The sequence below is a fragment of the Hypanus sabinus genome, chromosome 1 (genome assembly GCF_030144855.1).
Source record: "Hypanus sabinus isolate sHypSab1 chromosome 1, sHypSab1.hap1, whole genome shotgun sequence".
Classification (NCBI taxonomy): domain Eukaryota; kingdom Metazoa; phylum Chordata; class Chondrichthyes; order Myliobatiformes; family Dasyatidae; genus Hypanus; species Hypanus sabinus.
This window is the reverse complement of record NC_082706.1, coordinates 160,919,527-160,942,463: the sequence shown is the minus strand read 5'-3', so window position 1 is coordinate 160,942,463 and position 22,937 is coordinate 160,919,527. Positions and strand designations below refer to the sequence as shown.

Sequence of the window (22,937 nt, the reverse complement as noted above, 5' to 3'; positions counted from 1 at the left end):
TTCTGATCCTGCACCTGACCTTGGCCTCCACTCCCATGGACCTCGCCAAAGGCATCCTGCTGGCACTGTTCACCGGCATCGAAGTGGTCATCTGTGCCTTAGTGGTGGTGAAAAAAGACACATCTTCGCACAGTTACCTGCAGTACAGCGGCCTGGTGACCTGGGTTGTCATGGCTACTCAGATTCTGGCCACTGGCCTCGGCCACGGACTCTTGGGAGATGGCATCGGTTACGTGCTTTTTACGCTTTTTGCCACTTACAGTATGCTTCCTCTCCCTTTGATCTGGGCGATCCTGGCTGGCTTTCTGACTTCCGTGCTCCATGTTGTGGTACAATTACTCATTCCCCGAGCTGCAGCCCCAACCACCAACCAGGTAGCCTCGTAGATCTTTTTCCAGGCAGCACATGAACCAACTCAAACAATGCGGCACCACAATTGAACAGAACGATCTATAATTCCTCTGTAGAATAAATACGAGCATGTTTTATTTTAGTGCTGCTTACCCCGTCAGTCCACACTCCCATTTTGCCACGGTTTTGTTTGTAAAGTGAGGGTGTTTACCCAGCTGTACCTGAAAGTAACTGGAACTGAATCTTTCCACACATATCGTCAGCAGCTTTTGTCTTCATCTTAGCTTCACGCCAATACCGACGAGTGTAGTTGTGCGTGGTAAATGTTGGTGTGGTAGTGAGCGGGCGGCCGGACATTCGGGTCATTTCATTTAGCTCTGGCAGGTTGTAAACGTACCTGCAAATTAGCAGCTAATGCCTTTGGCAACCTGCCGTTCCAATGGCAGTGCCTCATGCACATGTTCATAACCAATATAATAAGATTCTTTTTTATTTAACCGCTGATTTTGCGCAGTATTGCACTGCGGTAGCGCAGCTCGACTCACTTTTAGACTGGAAGTTGGCGAGATGATGGGTTCTGATATCCCAAAGTTCCTAAATCAATAAGCAAGTCTATGTTGTTGATAAATATCCTTGCAGTCAAAAGGAGGATGTTTTTTTTTCTCTTTCCGCAGTATCGTTTGAATAAGAATAGAATACGGGTCCTGCTAGGAGGTAATACCTAGCGCTCAGCCGCCTCTTTCCCTGGGGTTTCTTTCTCCGTTGCACAGTCCAAGTATTAGCCTGAAACGGCGGCTGTTTGGGACTAAGCTCCCTCTAGCGACCAGGTTTAGATTTGAAGATTACTGGTTTCGTTAGAGCACGTTCATGCACATACCGAAAACCAGGAGCGTCTGTAAAGGACGTTCTTATCGCTGATTGTAATTGTAATCCCCTAAAACAATCGAAATTTACTGCCTTCCAACCAGTCATGTTGTTGATAACCCAACAGATTTTAATCGTGTCAACAAATTGTTCCGACACATTGGACTTTGCTGTCAGGTCCAAGATTTTAAGGCATGGTATCTGCTATACTCCGCAGTAATTCCTCTACAGTTGAGTGGTCGGGGGTTTTAAGAGAAAAGCGCCAGTAATTAATGCATGACAGGTTTCACCTCATTCCAGCAGAGTAAATCCATGAACGTTGGCAGCTTGCTATTTTGAAGATATTTTAACTCCATCAACTACAGATCACTCCTTGCGTTACAATAGGAATGGAATAAACACTATCAAATATGTTACTATATCAGCACTTTGCATGAAACTATTATATTTCATTATTGCAACTTATTTGAAAACGAATTCGAGTTATGAGATAAATTAGTGGGGGGGGGGGTTACTAAGTCAGGGTCAGAAGATAAATGTTGACTATCTGATTATTCTGAAGAGGCGCCTAAGCGTTAAGACATTGCCGCGCCGTTTCTCTTTAAAATATTGACTTACATATATTTCCGGCAGGTTAAGTGCCGGTAGTAGAAATGGGAATCGATAGTTGTCTCTAAAGTGAGCAACAGTATTGATCAGGTTGATCATTTTGAGGTGCTATTATCCTGAATAAACTATAGACGGGCGTCGAAGAGAAGTGAAATCGTTCTGGAGAGAAATGAAGTGTTGGCTTTACCATTTCAGGTCATAGCCCAATCGGTATTATTCATGTGCATGAACACGGCCGGAATATTTATCAGTTACCTGGCTGACCGGGCGCAGCGCCAGGCGTTCCTGGAAACCAGAAGATGTATTGAAGCGAGACTTCGACTGGAAACGGAGAATCAGCGACAGGTAAGTACAGATTCCTGGACAGATGGAACTGGTTTGAAAACTGTAACGTAATCTGTAAAATTGTGGTTGTTAAATTGTGAGTGAACTCATATACTTAAAAAAAGCTTCTTGCCACTCAGAACTTATAATTTGCGCATGCCATATCAATAATTATTGCTTGAACTTTGAACATTCCTGGCAGCGGGAGACACGTTCATATTGTCTCAAAGAATTATCCTTCACATGGGATGAAAAACTGTGGCAAAAATTCAACTGGTTTATTGGCATAGAAGCCAAAACTGAGGTGTGACTGTTCGATGGAAGGACCGTGAGTTAATCTACAAGATTTGAAATCTTACAGAAAAGCTAGCGTAATGGGAGCCGCACAAAATGCTGGGGGAACTCGACAGGCCAGGCAGCATCTATGGAAAAGAGTAAACAGCCTTTCATCAAGATTTCATCAGCGTCTCGGCCCGGAAGGTCGACTGTTTACTCTTTTCTACAGGTGCCGCCTGACCTGCTGAGTTCCTCCAGCATTTTGCGTGTGCTGCTTTCTATTTCCAGTATCTGCATATTCTCTGGTTTTCCGAGAAGCCAACTTTGTGCCATTAAAGATAAAAATCACGTCAGTGACTAAAGAGAGAATCGAACATAAGGTAAGCAGGCAATGGAGAGTTAATGCTAGAATTAAGAAATTAAAATTAAGAAAATAAAGACAGAATTAAAGTTGTAGTGAATGTTATGTTTACCTGTATTTGAGATGGAGGAGTCCAGGAGTGAAAGACTCAGAATGAATGCAGTTTCATTGCACACTGGGAAAGGCACACTCCAGTTCATGTCTGAAGGGTGTTATGTTTTTTGAGTGTGTTCAGAGTTCACCTATGTCCTAAAGTCAACAAGGTAGATTTAACTAATAGTGTATTAATGCATGGGCGTTTACTCATGATCTTCAAACAATTCTAGATTTAGACAAGATTGACTAACATGCAAATTGGCGCAGGTAAACTGATTGAATCAATGAATAAAACAAAAGGATTAAATTGTGAAAGGCCTTTATAAATGAACTGGGTATAATACAGAACCAGGGAGACAGCTCTGCCTCTCGAAAAAGCAAATATATTTGGAAGAGACCAAATAAAATTGCGGAAGTGTTCAAATACAAGAAAACTGGTGAAGATCTGGGGACAGGAGAAACACACGACAGCAAATGGTGACAGAACAGATAGTAAGAGCAATCAAACTAGAAAAAGAAAATACCTTGAAATATATAGTAATATCAATGTAATAAAACCTCAGAGTTATTTCAAGGAAAACAGGCTGATGTGAAACATCTAAGCCTTTCGAAACTGATAAGCATGATAGTACAAGCAAAGGCAAGGAACTGGCAAAAGCAAAGCAAGGACTTCGCTTTGGGGAAAAACAAGGCAGTATGCCAGACATTCTGAGGGAACTAAGATTGAAGTAGGAATGGGGAACTCATTTGAAGCAGTAGAAATGGGAACATAAAATTATAAGAAGCAAAACAAAATTGATGAATAAAGTAATAACACTAAGTAATGACAAGTAGATAATACTGAATGTTTACCATTTCAGACTTACAAGGGAAGTAGATGAAGAACTTTTAGTTGCCCTAACTACAATATCACAAAATTTTCTTGATTCAGGAATTATTCATTTAGAATGGAAAATTGTACATTACCTTTCTTTTTGAAGAAGGTGAAAATGAAATAAGTAATCGTAGTGTGTTGATGTAAAACCTTTTAGTATAATATTATTGAATGTTATTTCAATAATGCCTCACATGAGTTTTTCCCAGCTAAGTTGAAAGTTGTACAACAAAGGGAATAAATTGGTACATTGACTTACTATTGTCACATGCACTGAGATATAGTTAAAACTTGTCTTGCATACCATCCATATAGATCAATTCATTACAGCAGTGCATTGGGGTAGTACAAGGTAAAAAGTATAACAGAATGCAGATCAGAGTGTTACAGTTACAGAGAAAGTGCAGTGTAGGTTAACAGTAAAGTGCAACACCATAAGAAGATAAATTGTGAGATCAAGAGTCCCTCTTATCACACTTATCAAACATTCAATAGTTTAATAACAGCAGGATAGAAGCTGTCAATGAGTCTAGTGTTATGTGCTTTCAGGCTTTTGTACCTTCTCTCTATTGATGAGGGAGGGGAGAAGAGAGAAAGTCTGGGGTGGGTGAGATCTGATGATTTTGTCTGCTCTGCCAAGGGAGTGAGATTTATAGTCATAGTCCATGGGGAGAAGGCTGGTTTCCATAATGTGTTGACCTGTGTTCACAACTCTCAGCAGATTCTTGTGGATTTAGGCAGAGCAATTGCCACATCAAGCTATAATGCATCCAGTAGAGTGCTTTCCATACTGTATTGATAAAAGTTGATGAGGGTTAAAGGGGACCTGCCAAATTGCTTTAGCCTCCTGAAGAAGCAGGAGCATTAGTGAGTGTTCTTGACTGTTGTATCTATATATGTGGTTGACCAAGACCGGCTATTGGTGATGATAACATATAGACCTAATAGGCATATTGATTGAATGGCAGAAAACAAATAATGGACAGGTTCCTGAATTGGCAATTTGCGATTATTGAGTACAATATTTCAAGGAAGTCTTTCATGTCCACATCTATCCACCAACTCTAAAATGTCATAGGTGATGAATAGAGAACCACATAGATAAGCAGTATTGTATGTAATGTAAATGGAACCTTGAAATTTATTATTATTAAAACTATTATTAATAGATTAAGCACCTGGGTGAAACTGTACAGGATGAAATACTGGCAGATGTGCATCTAAAAATAGCATAGCAAAGTACTGATTAAAATAGCTAAAAGTTAGAAACACTGGATACCCAAAGAGATTTAGGATAACATATACATGGATCATTAAAATATTTGTCTATTGAAAGCTAGAAACCAGGAGATATGAGTGATGTTATTTAAAGCAATGGGGTTTCCAACTTAGAAAAAATATATTGGCCTGAGAGAGGAGTACAGCCAAGATTTACCAGAATGATAACTTGATTCTAAGGTCTTACGTATGCAGTGTGATTACACTAACTAGATTTGTATTCCCTGGAGTCAGGGGTTAAATATATAAATAGTACATAATTTGTTCAAAGTTTTTTAAAATGTAAGGAGGAACCGATAAAGTAGATGGAGACATTTCTGCTGGTTGGAAGTCTATGATTTACTGTAGAGTTAGGCATTTCAGTATGTCCTGTAACTGCAGAATGACGATGATATATCTGTCAGTGTATAGGCATTATTACAATTACCTTTATGACTACATTAACATTACATTCATAGAGACTCTTGTCAATAAGTAAATAAAATTGCTACTTAAATTGATGTAATAGATCTGAACCATGCCCATTGAGATTTCTGAAACTAAATTTAATTTAATTAGTGGGCTGAAGGGCCTGTTCCTGTGCTGTACTGTCCTATGTTCAATGTTCCACATAAAGGATCTTTCATATTTTTTCAATAAAACTGATATTAGTGACAGACATTTTTGGACACTAGTAAATGCCAGAAATGATTTACTTTCTTTACTAAATAAAGATTTATTTTGCAATTAGCATTTAATCAAAAATTATAAAAGTACAATTAACAGAAATACTTACTTCAATCCTATTATTCAGTAGAAGAATAAATTCATGATCTTTTGTAACTCAAATGGGAATTGTAAATTATCAGTATGTCACAGCTACTCCTTAATTCATCTTGTTTTTCTCTTGCTTCTGAAAAATTCCTCTCATGGTTTTTAAAAAATGATTATGCTACTATTTTGTTTCTAAGCTCCAAAGGAGATCCCTGTCTAGTCTATGGCTGTCTACTTTTCAGAAAACCACCTCCATCTAGTTATCATAAATTAATGACAAACAACAATTTCCCAGTGTACAGGAAACAAAAAAATAGTCTATGGTTTTGATCCACTTTTGTAAGAGAACTGACTGAATTCCCAATCCCATACTTGAAGGATTTTCTTAAATTCATTGTAAAATAATTTTGTAATAATTAAGCAACCAATAAAATCACACAGAAATTGATTATTCTACATTTCAGTTTTTCTTAATTGTGCTTTAATTCTAATCCTCATAACCAAAATTGTGCATAGTATCACAAACCTGGTCTTTAAAAATATCATGTGAAATTCAGCTTTTCGTTTAAACTTACAGAAATATTTACATTTCAGAGATTTATTTTTATCTGAATTTGGAGTTGAATAAATCCAGCCCTAGTGTATGCAGATGCTTTCTGACTCTGCTTTAATTACCAGCAGCATGCTTAAATAATAAAAGGGTTTCCTAATTCTTCACAAATGATTTGCTTTAATAGTTTAACCCTGTAAGCTCAGTAGGAGATCTAAAATAAAGAGAATAAGAACAGAATGCAATACTGTGTCAAAATGTGTAGCATCACAAATAACACTTGGCTCTTTCTCTATCAAATTGAATAACTCAGAACAAAATAGCCGGATTTACAAACTCACCAAAGTTATTGCTGATAGTTTATGCGGTATCTGTCATGAATTGCATGCTGAATATGTATTAAAAATGGAAATAGAATCAAGATTAATAAGCAAAATATCCTAAAACTGCTTCTCTCTGTCATTCTGTGCGATGTTTGATGTGTCACATTGAATCTCTTTCACACATCTCAAGAAACTATGCATGAATGATTTCTAATAAGCAACATTCAATAATGCCATGTTTGAAAAGTTCCTTTAAAATTGTATCCCTGTCCTACTAATGTTGAGGAGCATGCTTTAAATAAAATCTGTTATTTCAGGCATCTCTTTAATGTCTTTTCAGTGATGTGAACATTTTTCTGGCTGGAAGGGAGACAGGCAGATTGCTCATAGGCTTTCACTGATGCCTGCAGGCTCAACAACAAAGTATATCTTACATCATCAGGAAAATGCTAATTGCAAAATCGTAATCTATAAAACTGCTGCATAATTTGTTGTACTAATCCCTGTACCAAAGCTACAGATACTCAAGGGGAGAATTGTTTTAGTTTTTGGAGGAATGATTTCAATTTTTTTTATGTTATGTTTTATTTGGATATTAGAGAATAGGGATTCTTAGCCCATATGTTATAGCAAGATATAGCCAGAATATAGCAATGAAAAAGATATTGTGTGTAAATTGGAGTATACTTTCATGTTGAATTTGTATAAAATGGGACATAATGAATTAGGAGCTTATTTCACACTTTAAATTTCTGTCCTTTGCTTTCAATGTAAGCAAACATCAAATGAACAATTTCAGTATTTTGTTTGACTACCCAAGTCATACCCTGGAGTCTGATGCACTGCATCACACAGTTCCCAGTCCATAACAATTTTGCTGCTGCATTTAATTTTTTTTTCAAACTGAAAAAAATCCTGCAAATTATATTATTCATATAAAAGTATAAATAGGCAGTACACAGTTGCTGACAAATGCTTGGAATAAGGGCTTCTGGTAGCAAAATGCTCTGGTGAACCACCAAAATGGTTACAGTGCTGCACTATTCGTGTGCAGAGAAGAGAACTGATAATATTGTCAAAGATCTGTGCATGAGTCAAGGGAAGAGAGTCCAGAGATGCTGGTGAATGACTACAGTTAAATCAGGTGCTGCAGGGTGGCACAGCTTGAAGTGCTGTATCGCAGTAAATGAATAAATTAGAAAGGAGGTGATAAGGAACTGGATTGGAAATTGATTAAGAATGTATGAGTGACCAGGGGCAGCAGTCAAGAGATCAATGGAAGGCTCAGAAAAGAGACTGGGTGCTTGGGTTGTGTGGAGGCATGCAGCTGAAGGATTGGTAATGGGGTCATAGAGAATCATTGGGGGGGCAGGGTTAGGCAAGATTGTGAGGGAGAAGTTGAGAAAATTGTTGGAGATCCTCTGGAGAGATTAGGGACACTCCTTGATGGATTGGCTGAAGGGCGGTCATGGCAGTGAAGAGGGGATGAGAGCCATATTGGGAGTAGTTGGACAAGGGACTGAGGGAATTCCAGGTTGAGTTCAGTTGAGATTGACTGAAGTGTTTGGGTGAGAGATTATAGCAATTCGGGCAAGATATTGCTTGGAGTGCAGTGGGGATGTGACTAGTAGGGGCTGATTGCACAGCACAAGGTGGAATTTCACTTAAAGCCAAACTCAAAATCTTCAGACAACTCTCCTTAGGTAAAGGATGCAATTAAATCTCATGATGCATTGATGCCTGGCTCTACACAATCTAATTTCTTGGCCATGAAATGTTGAGGTGCTTTGTGGCATTACAGCTACCCAACAGCTGATATTTTCAAATGCAAACTAATGGAAAAAAGATGACATTGTCATGTCACCAGATACTGTTAACATTTGAAGATAGAAGCCTCTTACAAAAATATGTAATTTGTGAAGGTCAAATAAAAGGCTATCTGTTATATTTTGTGGGTGAGAAAATAAATTCACCGCCAGTGCTTGAATATTCTTCACTCTAATCACTCCAGATGTAGATGAATCTCATAAAGTACATCAGCACAGTTATCAGAGTTAATGAGGCATTCTGCTGAATCTATTTTGTCTTCAATTAAAATGGCTGCAAAATATAAGGATAAGAATTCCACATATTTTATTGGAAGAATGACTGTGTTTTGCTTCCCATTTAATCTATAATACAAGGAGAATTATTTAGCTGAGATCCAATCAATACTATCTTCGCTTTGAAATGCAAATTAATGTTCATGTTGGAGTATTAAGAAATGTATTTATGGAAACTACAGAGCAATAGCAGATTCATTCATTTTGTTTTCTACCTGATATGTTGCCTCTCTCAGTCACCGGCTAAGCTCATCAGTTGATAAAATCCTCATCTATATCTTTGTTAATTCTAGGTTTTATTATTCCATCTCGTTAGTAGCTTTCAACTCTTTACTCTCTGTAAACTTGAGATACTCAAAATTCTGTTGTCCAAGTTTTAGCTGACACACAATTTGTAATGTCTTATTCACACATTCCCCATGCTTGCTGAACTCCATTAGACCCCTTTGAGGCATTCTGTACATCAGTTTTAATATTCTCATCTCTTCTTCCAAATCCCTGCATGTTTCCGCCCTTCCTTTTCTCACTAAACTCTGCTAGTCCTCTGTGAGCAGTACAGAAGCACAATTCACAGATTTTCTGCCTTTCAGTGCGAGCAATCCAGGTTCAATCCTGTATGTGCAGAGTTTGTGTCTTCCCCTATGACTGAATGATTTTGCCTGAGGAGTGGGGGTTGGAGGGAGGCAGTTTTAGCTTTCTCACCTATTCTAATCATGCGTGGGTTGGCTTGTTAGCACAGGAACAAGCCCTTCATTACACGAGCACCAATGCTGATCACACCATATTCATGCATTCCTTGTAATATTGTTATGTCATAACTGGACCCCATGATCTCTTTATACTTAATGGTCCTAGGGACCTGCCATTTACTATATACTTTCCCATTAACATTTGACCTTCTGAAGTACAACACCTCAACTTGTCCAGTTGAACTTCCATCTACCATACCCATATCTCCAACTGAAGTACTTCATTTGACAACCTTCTTCATTATCTAGAACTCCCCTTAATGTCTCTATTGCATCTACTTCCCACTCTCCAACAGTACGTTCCAGAACCATCTGCTCTTTGTGTAAAGAAAATATGCTTCACAGATCTCCTTTAAATTTTCTCCTTCACTACTTAAAGCGATGCCCTCTAGTATTTGGCATTTCCACTCTGGGATAAAGTCTCTGGTTATCTAATTTGTTATTCATCGCATTGTTTTATAAATTTCTATCAAGTGCCTTCTACAGAGAAAACACTCCCAACTTTGTCCAACCTCTCCTAAGACTCCCAAAGCTGGGTAACATCTTAGTAAACCACTTCTGCACCCTTTCTAAACCCTCCATATCCTCCCAGTCATGGGATGACCAGAACTGGACACAGCACTCTAAATGTGACCTATTGAAGTGTTAGAGAGTTGTAACTTGATTTCCCATATATTTCACTCATTGGCCCAACTGATGAAGGCAAGTTTCTGGATGCATTCTTTACCACCGTATGTATTTGAGCTACTACTTTATGGGAGCAATGGACATGCACTCCATGAGCTCACTGTGCCCCTGGGGGCCCTGCCATTTACTCTGTACTTTTCCTTTTCATTTGTCAAACTTCTTCACCAACTAAAACCCCACCAATTTTGGTGTCATCTACAAAATATATCAACCCATCGACATCTTTGACCAAATCAAACCACAGGGGTTAAGGTGCAGATCCTTGCAGAAAACAACTTCCCACAATTGTCCATTAATGAAATACCTCTCCACTACTTCACTCTGTCTTGAATGGCCAAGCCGGTTTTGAATCCAATCTTCCAACGCACCATATATCCCACATGTCTTAATCTTCTGAATCAGCCTACCATGAGAGACTTTGTCAAATGCCTTAATCATGTACATGTAGACAATGTCCACAATCTTAAACACTTCATTCATTTTTGTCAACACCTCAAAAAACTCATAAGAAGTGACATGACATGCAGACTGTCGCTAATAAGCACATACACTGCCAAATGCAACTCTTACAATTCTGCAAATAATTACTCTCTGTAATTAAATCAAAAGAATGAATTGCATGGCTTAACTTTATTACTGGGTTAAGATTACTTTGAGAACTAAGGATGTAAATTCCTGACCCTGTTTCTCACTTAGAATATTGCTGGATTTCAGTGGTATTATATGACATAATATTGATTTAGGAAATATTGAATTAGGTTGCGTTTAGGTAAATGCTGAAAGTAAAATCTAAGATAGCAATAATACAGCAATGCATTTTGACATTTTCAGATCTAACCTTTCATCAGAAGTAGAAGTAGTTAGACATACATTATAACAGGTTTTAAGGAAATGAATCCTATTATACAGCTCCTTACTTTTAATTTGCTTTGAATTCAAAATTGGAAGAATTATCTAAAATATAGCTAATTCAGTACCTTCCATTTAACAGTACCACCCAAAGACAAATTTGCTGTATTTGCCATGTAGGTTTCTGGTCTTAACTCTGTAATGTGAAGAAAATATTGCATAATTTTAGTTGTGAATGAAGGTGCATGATGTGTGATATCAAATTTCTGCCCATTATTTTCCACACTTAAGTATTATGCTGACATAAATACAAATAAAAACTCTATGGAACCAAATTTCAATTTTACTATTTAAGATTTGCAATTTCAAGTTATTGACCAAAATTATTTTAACTTAATTTAACTTGAACTCAAAGTGTTTCCTATGTTGTTGGATGGCCCAATGTACTTGACCACAATATGACAGCCTGTCTTTATTTTCTATAAGGAAGTATCAAAGCATAGGTATCCAAAAGAGAGCAAGAGAGATCAGCATGTAAACAAAATAAGTGGTGATTAAAATGGAGTCAGTCATTATGTAGCAAACTGAAAATGATAAGAATACTCAGCAGGTCAGGCAGCACTGGAGAAGAAAGAAAAGGATAATGCTACAGGTCAACAACCTTTGATTCTAAAGGATAATACTTTGAAATGAAATATATTTCAGTTTGCAGAGAAATGGGAATGATGGAGACTAAAGGAGAATAAGAATCACAAGGGGTGTGGTGCTGGCTCAGGGAAGTGGAGATTACTTGTTAATCACCACACCTCTGCCTGTGGCATATAAAGAGGAACAAGATTAGGACAGAAAAGGAGAGAGGAGAGGAAAGGCACTGAGATACAAACCACTGAGGAAGCTGGAAATTGGAAATGAATGAAATTTTTGAAATGCTCAGTAAGTAAGCCTAGTTCGGATACAAACTGACAAGGTTTCTTATTTGCAATTGTTGAATTCAGTGTTCAGTCTTGAGGGGGTTTGGTATGTCTAATCAGAAGGTGAGGTGTTGTTCTTTGAGCTTAAATTATGCTTTGTTGGAACAGTGAAGGAGGACAAAGAGAGACCAGTTAGAGTGGGAAGGCAACTGAGGGTCACCTTGCACATGCATAGTGCAAAATAGTATCCAACTTATGTTTGGTTTTCCAATGTAGAAGAACCTGCTGAGTATGTTAAACTAATTTTAAAGAAATGCAAGTAAATCAGTGGTTCTTCCTGAAAAATGCATTTAAATAGCAGGAAAATGAAAAATAAAAGTAGGCTTTGCAACACATGAGGTTCATAGAATATCAAAGAATGCTGGAACTATTCAAATAGTCAGGCCAGTCCTGTTCTTTTCTGGAGAGGTAGAATGATGGTCAATGAGAAGGGGAGTGTGTCTTAGTGGTGATAGAGGAACAAATCAGGGAATTATAATTCTTCAGAATGCTAAAGGTGGAGGAGGAAAGATGTGGTTTGTGATGGCAGCACAATGAAGTTGGAAAAAATTACAGAGGATGGTCCTTTCTTTGACTATTGGACATTGACAGGGTAGCGGTGTGATGGAATGTGAACACGAGGGTATCATGAGTCTGAGGGAAGGGGATGAGAGAAGATGGAGCAAACACAGATAAGAGTCCTGTCAACTACAGAGACGGGGAAACTAAGCTTGGTGAAGTAGGAAACTAACTTGGAAGCCCTGGTGTGGAAGGTGTTAATTATCAGAACAGATAGCACAGAGCTAGAGAAATCAGAAGAATCAGAGCTGGAAGATGTTTGGTCATAATTGGTAAGGGCATCTGTGGGTTTGTAAAGGATATTGTTTGCTAATCCACCAGATGAGATGAAGTCACAGAAGCTGAGTAAGGGCAGGGAAGAATTAGAGTCCAAGTGAAATCTGTTTTCTGAATGCTGGTGAAACTGAGAATGGGGCATAAATTTGCAGCAAAGGCACTGAAATATTTGAATTTTATATGTGAGCTGGAAGCAGCAACAAAAATTGAGAGAGAAGACCTGACAAGAACTGAAAAAAGAACTGTTCTACAGGGATAAGCATGGCTTGGAACTGTATCTGTTCCCATGGCCATTCTTACCAGTTGAAGGAAGTGAGCGAGTTAAAGAAGATGTTCAATGTGAGAACAAGTTCAGCTATTCAAAAGAAAGGATCGGAATTAGTTGGACCTCTGTTTACGAACATAGAAAAATATTATAAAGCAATCATGATGCAGGATGAAGCTGTAAAGGGATTGGACATCCATGATCAAATGCATTAAGACATCAGAAATTATTGATTTAAAAAAAAGATGGATCAAATTGATTTATCAAGGGGAGAAGGAAGAGTCAAGACAGGAAGTAAATTGTCAATGTTTGTCTCATAGTTCCAGTTTTCTCCTGCTTTTCCATTCATCTTCCATTTGTATCCCATTCAGCTGGATCAATTGTGATTAACAAACAATCACCACCCTCTCTCACTACCACCTATTCTCTCTGGTACTCCATCCTATCACACACCTTCCCTTTGTTCTCCCTATTCCCCCTTCTTCACTGTAATTAAGGCATGTTTGATTTCTAACCTTTTGAGGTTTGGATCAATTGTGAACAATCTGAAACTTTGACTCTAATCTCTCTACAGATTTTCTATATGACCTGCTGAGTATTTCCAGCAGTTTCTGGTTTGATTTTAGATCTCCAGAATTGTTTTTTTTTTAATTTAATGAAGTTTCTAAATTTATATTAAACAAAAGAAGAGTTTAATTATTGTAAGAAAGTTCAAGAAAAAGTTAATCTTTTGAGCCAAAGTTAATATTCTAGAAAAGGGTAGTGACGTGTGTATTAATGAAGATGTAACTACTGCATTTCCTCCAAATCTAAAGGGTCCACCTTGAATGTATTACCTAGTATTGCTAATGATATCCACATGTTCTTTTTTACATAATTAAGGAGAGGCTGGTTCTTTCAGTTTTGCCACAGTTTGTTGTATTGGAGATGATTAATGACATGTCAAATGTGGAAGATGAACATTTACAGCACCAGTTTCATAAAATCTACATACATCGATATGAAAATGTAAGGTGAGAAATCTATTTGATCTTAATGTATTTGGTGAAACAAATCTTGCCCAAAAGAAGTAATCTTCAATTGAGTAAGACAATTAGAACTATTTGGTCATTTACCTTTAAAAATGATCCACAAGGGAGTTAAAATGTTTCAAAGGTGGTCAGACTCATTTAATATCTGTCAAGTATATTATTGAAACCTGCATGACTTGGATGGTGCTTCTTTTCCAGACTTGCTTAAACAGTTAAGTAAGCCTGTCAATGGGATGGAAATTATTGGTCTTTGTTCTCAATACTTTAATTATGCAATAAATGATAACACCTACAAACCCATTTACCAGCTCTGCCAGCTGTGTGTTGACACCAGTTGAGAGAGAATTCTCTAGAATAAAAGCAAATTTTGAGACAGATGCAGTTTTGAAAGGAAGCTCTGAGAAAACTGAAATGCTGCCTGCTGTTAACAAAATGTGAATTCAATAAGCAGACACTACTAAATGTTGGAATGTAGTGCCCTTAGCTGAATAAAGAAGTATTAATGCAATATTTTCCATGTTTTATTTAGCATTCTCTTTGCAGACGTAAAGGGTTTTACCAACCTCTCTACAACCCTGTCTGCACAGGAGCTCGTGGGGATGCTGAATGAATTGTTCGCAAGATTTGATCGACTTGCACATGTAAGTTAAGCTAAGCATGTGTACAGTAGATAGTGTATGCAATTGAATTTAACAGGAAAATCTGTCAGAACTTGATTAAAAAAATTCTTAAACCCATAATAATATTCTGCCAGATGTAATAAACACATTCTGACTATTGTCTCCATATAGGTATGTTCCATTTTCATTAATTAATTACAGTTGTTTATTAATTGTTGGATTGTTTAAAATAGTTGGCATGAATGTTTCATAAATGGCCCCTCACCTGGTTTCACCTATCGCTGACCAGCTCATACTCTTTATTCTTCCCCGCCCCCCCCCCCCCCCCCAACTTCTTATTCTGGTTTCTGCCTCCTTTCTTTCATTCTGAAAATGGGTCTTGGCACAAAATGTCGACTGTTTATTCCTCTTCATAAATGCTTCCAGTCCTGTTGAGTTCCTCCAGGATTTTGTGTGTTTTGCTTAAGATTTTCAACATCTGTAGAATCTGATGTTGCTTTCTGAATAAACTAAGTATGCTTAAATGCCATGGACATTTTTACACTATTACAGAATTAATTCTGATGATTAAAAGAGGTCAAATTCACAAAATGCTGAATTTATTGCACTGCTTTAACAGAAATGAAAAAGTTCAATTTCTGTAAAAAGGTATATGCTAACTGTCGAGGCCATGTTTGTACTTAAGTCTGAAGATAAACAATATAGGAAAACAATTCAACAACCAACTGCCTGTATTCTCTAAAACCAGGAGCTGGTAGTAGAATATGACAAATTGTCCAGATTGCAGATTGATATCAATAGCTTATTTATTGTAAGTTTTAGATGGAGTTTTCAATACAGTAATCCCCCACCTGAAACAATGGAAAGCTGTTTATGTATATAAATTGGGACCATTCACATACGGTAATTTTTAAGAGCAGCCCCACCCCACAACCACAGGCTCAATGTGCTCATTTGCTCTTTGATGGGACCAATCTTCCTGCTAGTCTGATCAAATATGATTTGAGTTTTCCACCGGCTTTAGGAAGTTGAATTCTTGTCAACTTAGATGAAAGGCCATTTACCTTTCCTATACATTCAATTATTTAAATTTTAATTGGCAAACTTTAAAAAATTATAAATGCTGGAAATCTGAACAAAAAGAAAAAAATACAGGAAACACAGAGTGGGGAAGTCAGAGCTGGGAAAAGAAAGGCAGGTAAATGTATTCTAGATATGATGCAAATTAAAGTGTAGATACCAAATGTTAATGAGATGCATTCAAAGTTATTTTAACAAGTAAGGAAATACGTGCAGTATTGTATCAGACTGCAACAGCTGTATAGCCAACAGACGAATATCAAGCAGTTATTTCAGCTTAAGCTTCAATGCACGATGAGGGTATATTATCCAGACCAAGATTTCAATGTAATACTGAGGGATTATTATACTTTAAGAGTCTTGAATGTAATTCAACAGCTGTGGTTACTCTGTCATTGAATACATTCCAGATGGAGAATGATAGATTTTTGAACATTAAGAGGATTAAGGGATATTGGGATCAGGCAGGGAAGTGAACGTGAGGTGAAGGATCAATTATGTTCTTATTGAAAAGTAGAGCAGGCTGAGGAGAATGTACAACCAACTCTTCCTCCAATTTATAGCATTCCCATGTCGTTATTTAGATAAGACTTTACATTCATCTGCTTGCCATCTTAGGCACAAAATACACTGTCCTTTTTCCCAAAATCCTGGCCAAATCGGTGTACAACCAAAATCAAATTATCTACTGTTCTTCCAGTATTGTATCAAGTGTTTGTATGTGCCATTTGCTACATCCTCAAAAAGGGTTCAGTAAATTTGTCTTCACCTTCATTGAACTGTATTGATGCTGCTTGACTGGTGAATGAATTTCTAAGTTATCTTCTAATAATGCCTTGATTATGCTTGCCAAGATTTTTCCAGTAGCAGATGGGGGTTAATCGGCCGAAAGCTTTCTGATTTCTTCCTTCCTTGAATAGTGGTGTTACATTTGCAGCTTTCTGATACCCTGGGAACGTCTCAGGATCTTGTGGGATTTTTGGTAGATTATATCCAATGCATCCACCATTTCTGCAGCCCATTCAAGATCCAAGGATGTTGTTCTCTAGTTGGCTTTTTCTTCAGCTATACGCAATGTTTTAAGTTCCTCTTTCCCTATACCCCCTGTTTCAGTATTATTATTGAAATATATTAGTCACTTTTACAGAGTAACCAGACCCAAAATAATTGTTTAGAGTCTCTAGTAATTCTCTACATCGTTAATTCACTAGTCTCATCTTCTATAGGACTATTGCTCATTTTATCCTTTCATTATAACCATAGAAGCTCTTGTTATTTTAATTTACATTATTTGCTGGTTTATTCTCAAACCCTGCTTCTCCTTAAACCATAAAACCATAAGACACAGGAGCAGAAATAGGCCATTCAACCCATCAAGTCTGTCCATTTCATCATGGCTGATTGCCGATCCTATTCAACCCCATACACCTACCCTCTCACCATATTCAGTCATGCCCCCAATCAATCAGGAATCTATCAGCTTCCACTTTAAATATATCCATGGACTTGGCCTCCATCACAGTTTGTGGCAGAGCATTCCACAGATTCACCATCCTCTGGATTAAAGACTTCCTCCTTACTTCTGTTCCAAAACGCTGCCCCTCAATTTTGAGGCTGTGCCCTTTATTTCTGGATACCCTCACCAGAGGAAACATCTTCTTTACATCTACCTTATCTAGTCCTTATAACATTCAGTACATTTCAATGAGGTTCCCCGCATACTTCTAAATCCCAGTGAGTACAGGCCCAAAGGTGCCAAATGCTCCTCATATGTTAACTGCCTCATTCCCAGAATCATCCTCGTGAACCTCCTCTGGATTCTCTCCAATGACAACACATCCTTTCTGAGATAGGGGTCCAGAACTGTTGACAGTACTCCAAGTACAGCCTGACTAGTGCCTTATAAAGCTCCAGAATTATTGCCTTGCTTTTATATTCTATTCCACTTGAAATAACTGCCAACACTGCATTTGCCTCTTTTTTTTTTTACCTGAAACGCAACCAGAAAATAAACCTTCTAGGAGTCTTGCACAAGGCCTCCTAATCCCTCTGCACCTCTGATGTTTGAAACCTCTCTCCATTTAGATTATAGTCTACACTATCGTTCCTTTGACCAAAATGCATTATCGTACAATTTCTAACACTGCATTCTATCTGCCACTTTTTTGCCCATTTTTCCAAATTGTCTACGTCCTTCTCCAATCGCATTGCTTCCTCAGCACTATCTATCCCTCCACCTATCTTTGTACCATCCGCAAACTTTGCCACAAAATCGTTCACTATCTAAATCATTGACAATGTAAAAAGTAGTGGTGTTAATACTGACCCCTGATGAACACCACTAGTCACCAGCAGCCAACCAGAAAATGCCCCCTTTATTCCCATTTGCTGTCCACTACCTGCCAGCTATGTCTCTATCCATGCCAGTATCTTTCCTGTAACACCAGAGGATTTTATCTTCTTAAGCAACCTCATGTGAGGCACCATATCAAATGCCTTCTGAAGATCTAAGTAAATGACATCCACTGCCTTTCCATTGTCTACTCTGCTTGTTACTTCCTTGAAGAACTCTAATAGATTTGTGTGGCAAGATTTCCTTTACAGTAACCATGCTGACTTTGACTCATTTTATCGTTTGTCTCCCAAGTGCCCCAAGACCTCATCCTTATTAATAGACTCCAAAACTTCCCCAACCACTGAGCTTAGGCTAACAGGCCTATAACTTTCACACTTTTGTCTTCTTCCCTTCTTAAAGAGTGGAGTGACATTTGCAATTTTCCAGTCCTCCAGGACCATGCCAGAATCAAGTGATTCTTGAAATATCATGACCAGTGCATCCATTATCTCTTCAGCAACATCTCTCAGGACTCTGGGATGTAGTCCATCTGGTCCAGGTGACTTAACAACCTTAATGTATTTGAGTTTGCCTAGCACTTTTTCCTTTGCAATAGCAATGGCACTCACTCCTGCTCCCTGACACTCACGGACCTCTGGTATACAGCTAATGTCTTCCACAGTAAAGACTGAAGTAAAGTACCCAAGTTCATCTGCCATTTCTTTGTCCCCCATTACTACCTCACCAGCATCATTTTCCAGTTGTCTAATATCAATTCTCACCTCCCTTTTATTCTTTATGTAACTGAAAAACTTTTAGTATCCTGCTTTATATTATCGGCAAGTTTGCCCTCATATTTCATCTTTCCCTTCTTATAGCTTTTCTAGTGGCCTTTTGTTGGATTTTAAAAGCTTCCCAATCATCCAAATTCCCACTCACTTTTGCAACCTTGCATGCCCTTTCCTGGGCTTTTATGGAGTCCTTAACTTCCCTAGTCAGCCACAGTTACCTACCTCTACCATTTGAGAACTTATTCTGTGGGACGGCTATTCTGCACAATGTGAACTATGCCCAGAAACCTCAGCCACCTCTGTTCTGCCATCATCCCTGCTAGTATCCCCCTTCCAGTCCACCTGGGCAAGCTCTTGCCTCTGTAATTGCTTTTATTCCATTGCAATACTGATATATTTGACTTGTGCTTCTCCCTCTCAAAATGCAGCATGAATTCAATTATATTATGATCACTGTCTTTTGAGGGTTCCTTTATGTGAAGTGGAGTAGTAAAATCTGGGTTATTATACAACTCCCAATCTAAGATAGCCTTTCCCCGAGTAGACTCAAGCACAAGCTGTTCTAAAAAGCCATCTCATAGGCATCAAACAAATTTCCTCTTTTTCGATCCAACACCAGCCTGATTTTCCCAATCCACTTGCATATTGAAGCCTCCATTACAACTGCGTCATTACCCTTATAACATGCCCTTTCCACCTCCCTCTTCATTGTTTTTTTTGCTTCATCATCTTTCTATCTGATTTCTAAAATTGGGCTGAGTTCACTGCCTGTTTTTCCTTCAATTCACTACCATCCTAACCTTCTCTAGTTAGCCACAGAAGATGATTCCTTCTGACCTTCCTTCTTTTTCACTAGTATGTACCTTTGTTGATACAGATGAATAGTCTCTTTAAGTGTCTGCCACCGCAATTTTAGGTTTTCTTTTTTTAGCTATTTCCTCATGGGGTTATGGTTTTTCTCTCCTCTTCCATACAGCATAAAATTCAGCTGCTGTCAGTGTTCTAACATAGACCGCGTCCAGGTCATTCATTGCCCCTTTGCCACTTGCCTGCATGACATCTAATCTGATAATATCTTGAAGCTAGACATCACCCAATATTCAAATTCCTCATGACTTTCTCCCTCCTAACTCGATAATCTCCTCCTGTGCTACGACATGGAAATCTTTACTCTTCAATTCTGGACTTGTATCTGTTATGTTTTAGAACTCCAGAAATTACTCAAAAGAAAAAAACATGTCACTTAGTTTTACTTTCCTTGTCTTTAGTGAGGTGCTCACATATGATGTGGTGGTGTTATGATGTATACCACTCTCATAATTCGTCCTTATAGCCCTTAATGAGGAGGGGTTACTGCGCTTTGCAGGTGAGACTTGTGGTTGTGGAGCCTCCTCCATCGTGGTTGTTGTGTTCGACTCTGGGACTGACAGCTCTGGACACCTTTCTTCTCAAACAATTGACTCTGCTCTCCTCAACTGACCAATGCGGCATCTTCAGATGACATCAGAAGCAATCTCCACTGTAGAGAGAATGGTCCAGTTCTGTCCTTAACCTTTCCAAGTACCCACCTTTGAACATTTCCAAGAACCCACCTCACCAGGGACTTCTTTTCCAGGAGTGAAACAACAACCCTCCTTGTTTGAGAAGCCCTCTGATGCACCATCAATAACTCACACTGAGACATAAGGCGAGATATCGGCTTTTATTGACTGGAAGAAGGAACCAGGAGTGAGTGTCCATCATACTATGTCCTGGAGACTGAAGCCGAGCGTCAGGCCTCAGATCGCCTTTTTACAGGGGCCTGTGGGAGGAGCCACAGGAGCAGTCAGCCGGGGGCGTGTCCCGACAGGCACATAGTTCACCACACCCTCAATTTGTCTCAGCTGTTTGTCCTGCGTATTGGGTTTGAGGAGATCCAAACATGAGTGCAAGGGTCAACCTGTGGTGAACTACATAGACCTGTCTGGACCCGCCCCCCCCCCCCTACTGACTGCTCCTGTGACTCCTTCCACAGACCCCTGTATAAAGGCAATTGAGGCCTGAGCCCAGCCTCTCAGTCTCCAGGATGTAGTATGGTGGTCACTCACTGCTTGTTCCTTCTTCCAGTCAATAAAAGCTGATATCTCGCCTTTACGTCTCAGAGTGAGTTATTGATGGTGTATCACAACCCAGGAACAGCATAGCTGGTGAGCTGTTGGCTGGGGAGTACTCTACATTGTGACATGCAAGGAGGAAGTTGGCAAGCTTCTGATTCAATGTTAGTGTAGTGTGTTCTGCTGAATTTGCTTACAGTGCGTTCTTGGACTCTGGACAAACCTTTCTGCTAAGTCTATTGTAGCTTGGTAGTATGGTGCAGATGTAATATGTCCTATTCCATTCATTTTCAGGAATGACTGAAACTGTTCCACAACATTCTGTGGTCCATTGTCACTGACTAATTGTTCTGGAGCACCAGTCCTTGTGAAGAGACTTCTCAACACATCAACAGTATGCAAGGCTGTAGTGGTGGCTATTGAGAACACTTCTGGCCATTTAATGGCTGCATGCTCTACTACCAAGAAACTTGTACCTGTGATTGGTCCAGCAAAATTCATATGAATCCTCTGTCTGGGCAATGCAGTCCCCTCTCGGAGATGGAGAGCCACTGCTCTTGGCATCTTCTGGACATGTTGTCTTCTTGAATAGTGCAAGGCAAGATGATCGATCTGCTGATCTATCCCAGGCCACCAGACAAAGCTTTGAGCCAACACTTTCATTTTGACCATGTCTGGATGATCGACATGTAGCTCCTCCAACACTTTAGCTCTCAGCTTGAGACGTACAACTCTCAATCTCTACATGAGGCAACTTCCCATCAAGGGCAAGTTCATCCTGGTGCTGATAAAAATGAGAGAACTGGAATTTCTGCTACACATTCCAGCCATTGTGAGTGGCCATTTAGACCCAAGAGAGTGTGATGTCTCTTCTGGTTTCCTTTTGGATCATCTTTGCCTTGATAGGGAGATTTTCAATTTAAATTTGGGAGAATACTTAGAGGAGTGTCCTTTTTTGAAAAATTTTCAGGTATTTCCTTTTCCAAGGATAAAGAGGACAATCCATAGTATTTCCATGATTAACTGCCCTCTGGAATTGAATCCTGTAATTGTGTCCTGCAAGAAACAGAGCCCATCTCTGCATTCATGGTGGAACATCCTTTCTGTGGATTGACAATAGACACCAGTAGTTGATGATCAATAATGAGGGCAAACTCTCTCCCATGCAGGTACTGCTTGAACAGCTTTACAGCCCAAAGCAGATGTTATCCACAGCTGAAGCAAACAGCTGAGGTTATCCACTTTGGTGGCAAGAACAGGAAGGCAGATTACTGTCTAAATGGAGTCAAGTTAGGAAAAGGGGAAGTACAACGAGATCTAGGTGTTCTTGTACATCAGTCAATGAAAGCAAGCATGCAGGTACAGCAGGCAGTGAAGAAAGCTAATGGCATGCTGGCTTTTATAACAAGAGGAATTGAGTATAGGAGTAAAGAGGTCCCTCTGCAGCTGTACAGGGCCCTGGTGAGACCCCAGCTGGAGTATTGTGTGCAGTTTTGGTCTCCAAATTTGAGGAAGGACATTCTTGCTATTGAAGGAGTGCAGCGTAGGTTCACAAGTTTAATTCCCGGAATGGCAGGACTGTCATATGTTGAAAGATTGGAGGGACTGGGCTTATATACACTGGATTTTAGAAGGATGAGAGGGGATCTGATTGAAACGTATAAGATTATTAAGGGATTGGACACACTGGAGGCAGGAAGCATGTTCCTGCTGATGGGTGAGTCCAGGACTAGAGGCCACAGTTTAAGAATAAGGGGTAGGCCATTTAGAACAGAGATGTGGAAAAACTTTTTCAGCCAGAGAGTGGTGGATATGTGGGGGCAGAAGGCAGAAGAAGACAGAAGGCAGTGGAGGCCAGGTCTCTGGATGCA

The 22,937-nt window shown here is 39.0% G+C and overlaps 1 protein-coding gene and 1 long non-coding RNA gene across 4 annotated transcripts in view; one reads left to right on the top strand and one right to left on the bottom strand.

Moving 5' to 3' along the window:
• Window positions 1-1,078, bottom strand: part of LOC132399548 (uncharacterized) — a 134,804-nt gene extending 133,726 nt beyond the window's left edge. The window contains exon 1 of the long non-coding RNA XR_009514020.1: window positions 573-1,078. This is a non-coding gene — a long non-coding RNA (uncharacterized LOC132399548). The remainder of the gene's footprint in view (window positions 1-572) is intronic.
• Window positions 7-22,937, top strand: part of adcy8 (adenylate cyclase 8 (brain)) — a 129,668-nt gene continuing 106,737 nt past the window's right edge. For all 3 annotated transcript variants that reach the window (XM_059980008.1, XM_059980017.1, XM_059980001.1), the window contains exons 1-4: window positions 7-374; window positions 2,020-2,169; window positions 13,999-14,129; window positions 14,677-14,788. In XM_059980008.1, coding sequence (XP_059835991.1) covers window positions 36-374; window positions 2,020-2,169; window positions 13,999-14,129; window positions 14,677-14,788 — 732 coding nt within the window. In that variant the 5' untranslated portion in view covers window positions 7-35. The remainder of the gene's footprint in view (window positions 375-2,019; window positions 2,170-13,998; window positions 14,130-14,676; window positions 14,789-22,937) is intronic.